The 12,500-nt window shown below is 39.3% G+C and overlaps 1 protein-coding gene across 1 annotated transcript; it reads left to right on the top strand.

The window, feature by feature from the left end:
• The first annotated feature begins 7,718 nt into the window (after positions 1-7,718).
• LOC121857365 lies at positions 7,719-11,727 on the top strand. The gene is made up of 4 exons (XM_042353374.1): positions 7,719-7,780; positions 9,127-9,334; positions 10,549-10,680; positions 11,203-11,727. Exons 2-4 carry the CDS (start codon positions 9,159-9,161, stop codon positions 11,354-11,356), a joined length of 462 nt encoding a protein of 153 aa, XP_042209308.1. The 5' UTR covers positions 7,719-7,780; positions 9,127-9,158; the 3' UTR covers positions 11,357-11,727.
• The last annotated feature ends 773 nt before the right edge of the window (positions 11,728-12,500 follow it).

Raw genomic sequence — 12,500 nt, 5'->3', positions numbered from 1 at the left:
CTTGAAGTCCGTAGTGCCAATTACTGCGCCTAGATGTCTTTGGCCGTCCTTAGTTATTTTGACCTCATTTCCGCCAAAAACCTCCAATGCCCGTTCGTAATGTTCTGGCTTCACGATGAGGAAGGACTTGCTGGCGTTTGGGTGGTACCCTATTTGTGGACCTCGCGATGTTACCAGGTCCCACCACTTTTTGATGCACTCCACTTTTCCTGCTCCTGTAAGGTCATCAGCATATGCCACTTGTTTGACCCCAGTTGTTTCAAATTTTATTTCTTGTTGGAGCACTGATAGGCCAATTGCATACATTGCCATTGCAACGGGGTCCCCCTGTGTTGTTCCCTCGGTCGACTGTAGGATGGTATCACCTCGTAGAGCCTTGTTGTTTACTATGTAGAGGTCTGAAGAATTCCTATACGAATTTTCAACATACATCGCAAAGCTTGGACACTTGATCTTGATGTTGTGCAGTGCAGCCTTGCGGTTAAGTATGTTGAATGCGTTTGAAGCATCCACCAGGAGAACGGCCTCACAATCACGCTGCTCAAATATCAATCTCATGGCGTGAATGGCCGCCTCCCCACCAGCCTGGTGGCCAGCACACACTTGTAGGTTCCCTGCTGCTGCCCTGACATCATCCTTTACCACCTCCATTATACACTTTCCGATGATCCGCCTCAGCACTTCCCCCACCCCTATAGGTCTACATCCTGGTTTCTTTTCCAGAGGAATAATGCAGCAGGCCGTCAGAGCCTGGAGGTGATGGCAGCAAGAGGATGCAAGATTTCTTGCAAGGGCGGCAATGGCAGTGCAGAGATCGCTTGCTACAGGACCAAACTTGTTTGTGCTGAGGATGACTCTCCAACCGTTTGCATCCAGACCTGAAGGGCCGGCTCCTTCTCGAGTCTTCAGTGCCTTTTTCCACACCATCTCTCCTGTTATTTTCTCGAATAGGACAGCATTTGGTGGGATATAGTCACCCTGGAACCTGATGCCTTCATCTTCGCTTGCAGGGGGATGTTTCTCTTTCAATAGTTTTAATGTCTCTCTGTTTATTGGCATCAATCCACCGGAGGATTCCTGTGTGAGAGATCTTACCGCGAGAGACACTTTTCCCACAGGCATTTTGTTTCCAAATTTTCTTGCCACGTCATCGGTGTTTTGCTTTCCGTCAACCGTAAATTTTAGTCTCTCCTGCAGTGTTCTTGCTTCACATAGGAGATCATCTAGGGCCCCAGTCTGCCACATTGTCAATCTTCTCTTCATTGCTGCCACATTTTCTTTGTGCTTAGCCTTTGTGTGTGTCCTCTGACAAAATAGATGTGGTATTATTGCCAGTATTTGAAGAGCTAGGGGGGGGCGAGGAAGCGGTCCTGAGTGTAATCAGACATGAAGCGAGTCATCTCCAGAATCATTTCTTTGGTGGCCGCACACTTGGGTGGTTCAAATAAGTTAGCGGGCGACCACTTGACAATTTCTGAGTAGATTTCTTTGACCCATACGCCTGCATTTTCCATCGACATGCCATTCCACTGAGGCGGCTGTCTCTCATTCTCCTCGTGGACACCTGCTACTGAGGGAGCAGCATTTATTAGTACTACATTTTCAGGATGAGTAGACTCACTGCTATCATTTCGGATATCATCGGGTAGTTGGGTCCCGGCGATATCCACTGTGGCCACCTGTGTCGGCTCCCTGCGACGTGGGTTCCGACACTGGTCTAGCTTCCTGCAATCCACACATGGTCGGTTTTTTCTCGCACAAACACAATTTGTGCAGTTTTGGTTCGGGCTAGCACAGACGCAGCAAAGAATGTTACCAGGCATAGTGAACAGCACCTTGGGCGACGGTAACGTCCGCCTCCGAACATCTGATTTAGTCCCAGGCACAAGATTATACTGGTTCTTATGAGGGAAGGGCGGAGAGGTGACAGGCTGGACTGCTGTGTCCAGGTAGTAGGGGCATACGTGCGCGCGTGGGTGTGTAGGCTACCCCCCCCCCCTAATAGCGACCATCCATACATCAGAATGATACACTATGGACAAGAGTTTGTCACACCAAGCACTTGTTTATATATCCTTGGCACAAATAACCACTATTTATATGGTCTCACTGGTGTAATATCAGTTATGTATACTCACTTGGTTCGTCGAGACCCTACATTAAGTGTCCTTTACTATGGTGGGGGTGGGGGGGGGGCGACCGCATGGTCAGCACTCTCGGCCCCATAGGGGCGATAATCTCGTGACCACCCCTGTCAAAGTAGGCCTAACGACACTGACCATGGCCCCGAGCCTCCTCATTATCCCACCACCGACCCAGCACAGGTCACCACTCACTTGGAGAACACCGGTGAACACACGGAATATTTACAATTTATGCCGTGAGGGATGAGAAGAAACCTTGGGTGGCAATGCTTAGGGTGACATCCGATATTCACGGACACATTGTCAAATTCCCGTTCCCACACAGCGAGTCCCCACCAATAACACTTTAGATCAAGGGGGACGGTCCACGACACCCACGCCGCGCTGGCCGCCGCCTACTACTCATTATCATTATTATCATTATCACTACTACTACTACTACTATCATTATTATTATTATTATTATTATTATTATTACTACTACTACTACTACTACTATCATTATTATTATTATTATTATTATTATTACTACTACTATTACTACTATCATTATTATTATCATTATTACTACTACTACTGCTATCATTATCATTATTATTATTATTATTATTATTACTACTACTACTACTATCATTATCATTATTATTATCATTATCACTAATACTACTACTACTATCATTATTATTATTATTATTATTATTACCAGGGCCCGGATAGTTATGCACTAAAAAACCATGAAATATGCATGCAAATATGCACTAAAACAGGGGAAATATGCATTTATATGCACTAAAAATGTCACTTATAAAGCCAAGAATGCAGGTTATACGGAAACAAAATAGTTAATATAAACTAATGTTAATGTTTATTAAGCAATATACGTAATGTATTTAACATATATATGTGCTTCACAATATTTACAAAACAGTACACTTCCGTCAGTAGTAAATGCATCAAATTCCTTTACATATGATCTCAGCACTTCATTTTGGTTTCTTTGTACTTTCGGCATTTTCACGAGCAGCAGAAGAGAGTTGCTCCACACAGCAGCACTGCTCCTGACTGACTAACTCACTAGTCCAATGAGTCATGACCAGGTGTGGAAACGACAGATTAAAGCGACGTGACCTCACCTCACTTCACCTAACCACACCTCACCTCACCTCCCAGTACCACGTGTGCTCATTCAGTGGCAACAAAGAGATACTGCCAGATGAATATTTTACCAAAATATGCATTTATATGCAGTTATCTAGGTAATATGCACTTATCATAGAAATCACGCAAAATATGCATTTGCATATGAAATATGCAAATGCATAACTATCCGGGCCTTAATTATTACTACTACTACTACTACTACTACTATCATTATCATTATTATTATCAATAACACTACTACTACTATCATTATCATTATCATTATTACTACTACTACTACTACTATCATTATTATTATTATTATTATTATTATTACTACTACTATTACTACTATCATTATTATTATCATTATTACTACTACTACTACTATCATTATCATTATTATTATCATTATCACTACTACTACTACTACTATCATTATTATTATTATTATTATTATTATTATCACTACTACTACTACTACTACTACTATCATTATTATTATTATTATTACTACTACTACTACTATCATTATTATTATTATTTGTAATGACTAAGCGAGGAGGGCGTGGATTAACGTATAGTTCGCTGTCACCTATAACAAGGTGAGGAAGGCGTGGGGTAACGTATAGTTAGCTGCCACCAATATAATGTTACAAATCTCACAAGACCAAGATTAAATATAGGTAGAATATTGATAGTATAAGAGTATAAAAGAGAGAGGAAGACTTTGGTAGCGTGGCCGTGATAGTTATTTGATGATGGATTTACACTTATCGTATCTTGTACGTCAATACACATCTATTACGTCTTAAGGGCGACTTCTCAAACACGGCTTCGTTACAACTCTTTATTAATTACGAACATGACATGGACACATTAATAACACCTTCTATTGAAGTTACTAGGACATTATATTTACGTTACTAGGACATCATATTACGTTACTAGACACTCTGATTCTCGGACACGAACATGAAATGAATACACTTGCCACGTAAGTAACTCATCCCATGGAAAGCTCTGACAAAAACTCACGTGACCTAGGGGAGGCCTAGCAGGTGGTCCTGGGTTGTCTCTATGGGAGACTGCTTAGCTGGGCGCCGGAGGGAAGTCTCGGTCCTGACCGGAGGCGACAGGAGGCGGCTTGCCTCCGGCCCCTGACTTCTCTGGAGCAGGACTGGGGACGTCGTAGCTGGCCCTTCCTTGTTACAAGACACACTCTCTCTCTCTCTCTGTCTCTATGGGAGACTGCTTAGCTGGGCACAGGTGTGTCGAGGGCAACTCGCTCCTAACCGGAGGCGACCGGAGGCGGCTTGCCTCCGGCCCAAGACTTCTCTCGAGCAGGACTGGGGACGTGGTAGCTGGCCCTTTTTGGTTACAAGACACACTCTCTCTCTGTCTCTCTCTGGGCAGAGGGAGGACTAGGACGTCCTATATATTGGGAGGCGAGCCGTCAGGTTGAGCTGATCGGGGGGGGGCGGCGAAGGGTCTCTTACATTTGCCCTCGCTAATGTAGGGTCAGGTCTGGACTTTTTCAGAGACTATAAGTTGTATATTCTGGAGAAATCTTCAGATGGGACCGTGTGACATGAGAGGCCCTGGTTGATTTGTGGCCTCTTGACTTGGGTTCGAGGGTTACATTTGACCTGGCTAATGTGAGGTCAGGTTCTTGACTTCTTCTGGGATGTAGGTTATTGTGTATATTAGGAGAGAGTGGGCAGGTGCCTTCTTACATGTTTGGTGGGGCCGTGGGACATGGGAAGGGGAGCTAGTTCATTTATAACCCTTGGGCAGCTGCGAGGCTTACCCTTGCACTTGACCCCCCTAATGTCGGGTCAAGTCTGGACTGTTTCTGAGATGTAAGCTGTGGTCTGACAACCCATCACTACATATTATTATTATTATTACTACTACTACTACTACTACTATCGTTATTATTATTATTATTATTATTATTATTATTATTATTATTATTATTACTACTACTACAATCATTATCATTATCATTATCATTATTACTACTACTACTACTACTCTCATTATCATTATTATTATCATTATTACTACTACTACTATCATTATCATTATTATTATCATTATTACCACTACTACTACTACCATCATTATCATTATTATTATTATTATCATTATTACTACTACTACTACTACTGTCATTATCATTATTATTATTATTATCATCATCACTACTACTACTACTACCATCATTATCATTATTATTATCATTATCATTATTACTACTACTCCTACTACTATCATTATCATTATTATCATTATCACTACTACTACTACTGCTATCATTATCATTATTATCATCATTATTACTACTACTACTATCATTAACATTATTATTATCATTATCACTACTACTACTACTACTATCATTATCATTATTATTATCATTATTTCTACTACTACTACTACTACTATCATTATTATTATTATTATCATTATTACTACTACTACTACTACTACTACCATCATTATCATTATTCTTATCATTATCACTACTACTACTACTACTACTACCATCATTATTATTATTATCATTATTACTACTACTACTACTATCATTATCATTATTATTATTACTACTACTACTACTATCATTATTATTATCATTATCCCTACTACTACTACTACTACTATCATTATCATTATTATTATCATTATTACTACTACTACCATCATTATTATTAGTATTATCATTATTACTACTACTACTACACCCATCATTATCATTATTATTATCATTATCACTACTACTACTACTACTATCAGTATCATAATTATTATCATTATCACTACTACTACTACTACTACTATCATTATTATTATTATTATTATTATCATTATTACTTCTACTACTACTATCATAATCATTATAATTATCATTATTACTTCTATTACTACTACTATCATTATCATTATTACTACTACTACTATCATTATCATTATTATCATTATTATTATTATTATCATTATTAGTCCAGATTCAGTTTTGAAAAATAATGAATGTTTTGGGCAAATGGAGATTTTTATTAATATATTTATATTCTCTGCTAATTAATTTCTATTAATTCGTTTATAAAATAAGTATTGCCTATTTTCTTTAAGGCGTCGTTTACTATTATAAGATAACTAGATTACTACAGGTACTACTTATCTTAATAGTATTGTACCACCACAATGTCTACAATAATAACAACAACAACTACTATTAACGGCGTCCAACCTCCCCTCTCTACACCTAATCTAACAACAGCAGCTAAGTTAGTTAAGGTGTGAGCGGCCTCATAAACTGACTATATGTGTTGTTGACTTAGCTTCCCAAGACGCTCTTCCTCTGAGACACAACACGGCAGCGTCTCTACTCGGTACGTCTCGTTAAATAGGGATAATCAACTACGTCTCGATAAATAGCGATAACCACCTATTTAAATATCTACTGTCTCGTTAAATAGGGATAATCACCTATTAAAATATCTTCTGTCTGGTTAAATAGCGATAATCACCTACATCTCGTTAAATAGCGATAATCACCTATTTAAATATCTACTGTCTCGTTAAATAGGGATAATCACCTACGTCTCGTTAAATAGGGATAATCACCTACGTCTCGTTAAATAGGGATAATCACCTACGTCTCGTTGAATAGGGATAATCACCTATTAAACTTTGAAAACAAACTCATTTTTTTTTTGACAAATATGGATAATTTGTATTTTCATTGCTAAACCTTCATGGAAATTCCTATGTGGCAAAATGTAATATTCCATTTATAGGTTAGGTTAGGCATGGAATATCTTGTGTATTTTGTGTTAACTTCTAACTGGTCAGAATTGGCAAGTAAACCATACTAACCTAACCTAACCTAACCTACTAACGATATAATCTGGTTATCTTACACTGTAATAGTAAACGACGCATTAAAGAAAATAGGCAATATATTATTATAGAAATTAATTAGCAAAAAATATAAATTAATTAATTAATATCCCCATTTGCCGAAAATATTCATTATTTTTCAAAACTGAATCTGTAATATGCATACGTACATACATAGATACATACATATATTCATACATACATACATGCATACAGTATTTATAACATGAAGGTCTCGGTAACAGATGCGCCACATTGAACACCTGTAACAGTATTGGCAGTGACGTCATACTTAAGCGGCACCAAGTCATTAATGTTAACTCATTTGTATAGTGGAGTTAATACAGTGGTTCATCAACAAGGTGTTCAGGTGTACTCAGGTGTAGAGTACCTTCATCAACAGGTAAATCTCTTTACCTGTCATTTATGTATATTGTCACTCTTAAATGTTTCTATAAAATATGGATGAGAAACTCGGCGGTGTAGTGATGCATTGTGGGAGTTGGGGTGAAGGGGGGGGAAGTGTTTATATTGGCCTGCGAGGAGGAGGAGAAGCACAACACTATTACTAGTACACCTGTACACAGGTGAGTATTGTGTGTCAAGCGAAGTGTATTAGTAAACTTATACCCCGCCATAACCGAGTTGTTAGACCATCACAACACGTGACCAATATAACCTGTAGTTAACATTAACAAGTTATACCTGGTAGTGGTAGTACTGTAATATAGACCATCACAACACGTGACCAATATAACTTGTAGTTAACATTAACAAGTTATACCTGGTAGTGGTAGTACTGTAATATAGACCATCACAACACGTGACCAATATAACTTGTAGTTAACATTAACAAGTTATACCTGGTAGTGGTAGTCTCTCACTTTCTAACGTTTGACAATAATGTTAAAAATACTTATATGGGCTGTAGTCGGTAATTAACATACAGAGCGTGATACACGCCGCCAGTTACATGCATAAACATACACACGATATACCAACAACCTTCCCTCAAGTTAAGTTATACTGTTTATTGTACAGCACAGTACTGTATAGTACAGCACAGTGCAGGACAGTACTGAAAAGTACAGTACAGCACAGTGCAGTACAGTACTAAAAGGTACAGTACAGCACAGTGCAGGACAGTACTGAAAGGTACAGTACAGCACAGTGCAGTACAGTACTAAGAGGTATAGTACAGCACAGTACTGTATAGTACAGCACAGCGCAGTACAGTACTAAAAGGTACAGTATTGCATAGTACAGCATAGTGCAGTGCAGTGCAGTACTGTTTAGTACAGCACAGCGCAATACAGTACTAAAAGGTAGAGTATTGCATATTAGTGCAGTGCAGTGCAGTACTGTTTAGTACAGCACAGTGTAGTGCAGTGCAGTACTGTTTAGTACAGCACAGTGTAGTGCAGTGCAGTACTGTTTAGTACAGCACAGTGTAGTGCAGTGCAGTACTGTTTAGTACAGCACAGTGCAGTACAGTACTATATATTACAGTACAGTACAGTATCCGCTATTACTTTTTAACTTGTTCTCAAAAGCTGAAGATAATGAGGCAAATTAAACAGTGTAACATAATTATTACTATTATTATTATTATTATTATTTATGATGGTCATTTATCATCCACGAAATTGTTTGAAATGTTTACCTTTTGTTAAGTTTTCTTATTATGAGTATTGTTGTTAACATGTTTACACTTATCAGGTGTTACGCCTGATCCTACGAGATCGGCTAAAACAGAATTAATGATGTATGTTACTTTTACTAATTCAGATCAAGGTGTAACTAAGGTGAAAACATAAACAATTATTATTACTGCTAACATCAACATTAAACATTTCATATTATATTCTAAGTCGTAGGAGATAACTTTTATATGTGATAATAAACACTTTATTAACCCACAAAACTTGTTCAGTTGTTACAGAAAAGTGAACAAGTTGTTTGAGGATGAAGTACATGTTGACGCTACTGGTGGTGACCGTCACGGTTGTGGGAGCAATAGACAACAAAACTGCTCCGGTAGATCCAGTGATCCTTCCGTGTGTCTCCCACACCATGAATCTCGGCGATGTGGTCTTGGTGCAGTCACCAGGTTACCCCGCCCGCCTGACCAACAAGAGCAGGTAAGATCATCCCCAGTTCACCTTCACACGTACACCATAACACTACAGGTACACCATAACAATACAGGTAGTCTCAGGTCAATATGTTTGTGCTGTTGCTTCAGTTAAATACATGTTCACGTCTGCAGTCATATTAACGTAAGTTACTGTAACTTTTAAACGAGGATCCTCAAGGTGTTTAATGTTTCTCTTAAATTAAAGGTGTTCCAATATGTCTAAGACCAGGGTTGCCATACGTCCGTATTTTCCCGGACATGTCCTCCATTTAGGTCTCGAAATCTTCATCCGGAAGGAATTTTTAAAATTCTTCAAAAGTCCGGAATTTCAGCTTCCATCATTTTCTCCACGGAAAGAAACATGAAACTGTAATGACGAGAGAGAGAGAGAGAGAGAGAGAGAGAGAGACTGTGAGAGAGGGGAGGTGGAAACAGTAGAGATCTTGTTCAGTTCTCGTCAGCTGATAAGTCACGTGTACGCCTGTACGGTGGTGTCAACTTAGCTGCTTGCAGTTTTTGGGGTAAACTGTAGTGCCATGTACTGCTTTTCCTTGTTCTTCAGCCACGCGCATTATTATAATTTTTTTATTTAGTTGCTATTACAGCCACATATGAAATGTTGAAAGTATACCATTTTTTTCTTATGGCTTTTTTTACACTGTAGCATTTGTTTTTCTTGTCCTGCTTTTAAGGCATTTTAGCAATTTCCAACCACAATCTAGCCACTTTCGCTATATTATTTACGTGTATCGACAACTATGACGGTGGCCGGTGGTTGGCCAGTCTTTAACCTGCAGTGACAGTGTTTGATCTTAGTCTCTGTTGTGGGTTTGTCGCGTGGTGCCACAGCTAGTGCTTAAGATTTGTTGTACTTTTCCAGAGCATAAAAGGGTCACGGCTGCATAAAGGTTACATAGCGCCAAAGTGTGTGCCAGGCAAGGGGGGGGCTGGGGGGGCCATGATGTCTTCGGGAACGTCCTCTTTTTTTAATGTTCAGATATGGCAACCCTATCTAAGACACAATACCAAGATGACAAACTAAATGGCGTCCAAACTGTAACCTTCCCGAGGATACAAAGACGATTACAGGTGTTAGTTCTACCTGTGTTCCTCTAACATTATCACCACCACAGGTGTTACTTCCACCAACACCTGTATTCCTCTAAGATTATTCCGTCTTCCACAATAACGTCTACAGGTGTTCACTCCTTCCCACAGTTGTCAACAGAATATCGTCTGCCAGTCACCGCCTGCCATGTTTGAAGTCAACTGCGAAGTATTTAACCTGGAAGACCTCTCCACCTGTGCCAATGAACGACTCATCATATCCTACAACACCACTTCCTCCACGTATGTGTTACACGGTACAACACCACCACCACCACCACCACCACCTCTACTACTGTTACTCTTACTACCTTTACTACAAACTAAAAAAAACTTTTTCTGCTATTGTTATTATACAATGCAAATAGTATTACAATACTGGTTCTCCTTAAAATTACACTACTACTACTACTACTACAACAACTACTACTTCTGTGTGTGATGTTGATAGTAACATTAGAAGTTACTGGACATAAAGACAATATGTGATCCAGTCATAACAATACTTGGATTATTTTTATCTATCATTAAACCTTTACTTTTGATGTTGGTAATATTATCAAGTAATAACACTCTTACTAACTTGTGATGCTTCAATAACTATTACTTTAATTACAACCACTAACACATTATTACTCCTGTTACCTCGAATACTTTGTCTCCTCAGTCTGAGCATAAACTGATAATAATACCTCACTATAACCTCCTGCCGGTCACTATAACCAGCCAATGTTAATTACTATATGATGGCGTTATCCACAACAGATTCTGCGGGAATATTACATCTACCTGGGTCTTCCCCACCAACGAGATGAACCTCGAATTCATAACCAATGGCCAGCATAACTCCCCTGGGTACAAATGTTCCATCACGTGCCTAAGAGAACAAACCAATGACCAACCACAACAAGTAATGTGAGAAGCAGCTGCCTCTCTCTTACCTGCACCACGACTACCAGGACCACTATGAGGAATTCCTTGGGATTTGTTCATCTGAAGGAGTGACATGCTAGTGTTCCAGGCTTCACTAACCCCTGGACCCGGAAACCTGACCAAACCTTCCTATGTCAGCCTGGCCTAATGTAACCTGTCCCTTAATGACCTAACCCACCTATCCCCAGCAAACCCTAAATTTATCACCTCTAACATGACCCAATGTAACCTAACCAATACAGCACTTTATAGAGACATGTCATCACTACTTGTGTAAGACTTTATCAAGACATTATATATTATCTATTAATCATTTAGAGAATCTTGGCAGAATATAATAAAATATTGCACCTCAAACACTGTTTATGTATATAACCTAAACCACTGAAGAAAGCCAACCAATAATGAATACAGTACAATCCATTCCAGTCCAGTCCATTCCATTCCAGTCAGGTCAGTACAGTACAGTACAGTACAGTACAGTACAGTACAATACAGTGCAGCGCAGTACAGTACGTCCCCAACTGTGCTGTACAAAATATGGTCACTAGAGGTACAACACCCTAAAGACAGAAATAAACACTTACATCAGTTAAGTAAGTACTGTACTGTACTGTACTGTACTGTACTGTACCATACTGTACTGGACTGTACTGTACTGTACTGTACTGTACTGTACCACTGTACTGTACTGGACTGTACTGTACTGTACTGTACTGTACCATACTGTACTGGACTGTACCGTACTGTACTGTACTGTACTGTACTGTACTGTACTGGACTGTACTGTACTGTACTGTACTGTACTGTACTGTACTACTGTACTGTACTGTACCATACTGTACTGGACTGTACTGTACTGTACTGGACTGTACTGTACTGTACTGTACTGTACTGTACTGTACTGTACTGGACTGTACCATACTGTACTGGACTGGACTGTACTGTACTGTACTGTACTGTACTGTACCATACTGTACTGGACTGTACCGTACTGTACTGGACTGTACTGTACTGTACTGTACTGTACTGTACCATACTGTACTGGACTGTACCGTACTGTACTGGACTGTACTGTACTGTACTGTACTGGACTGTACTGTACTGTACTGTACTGTACTGTACTGTAC

This window comes from Homarus americanus, unplaced genomic scaffold, assembly GCF_018991925.1.
Source record: "Homarus americanus isolate GMGI-L3 unplaced genomic scaffold, GMGI_Hamer_2.0 scaffold199, whole genome shotgun sequence".
Classification (NCBI taxonomy): domain Eukaryota; kingdom Metazoa; phylum Arthropoda; class Malacostraca; order Decapoda; family Nephropidae; genus Homarus; species Homarus americanus.
The sequence above is the reverse complement of the archived record's forward strand: the minus strand, read 5'-3'. Positions and strand labels throughout refer to the sequence as shown.

Excerpts from the sequence above, each read along its gene's own strand:
- LOC121857365 (XM_042353374.1), top strand. The coding sequence starts at position 9,159 with ATGAAGTACATGTTGACGCTACTGGTGGTGACCGTCACGGTTGTGGGA. Across the intron at positions 9,335-10,548 it reads CGCCTGACCAACAAGAGCAG|TTGTCAACAGAATATCGTCT; the intron begins GTAAGATCATCC and ends TCCTTCCCACAG. Across the intron at positions 10,681-11,202 it reads TACAACACCACTTCCTCCAC|ATTCTGCGGGAATATTACAT; the intron begins GTATGTGTTACA and ends TATCCACAACAG.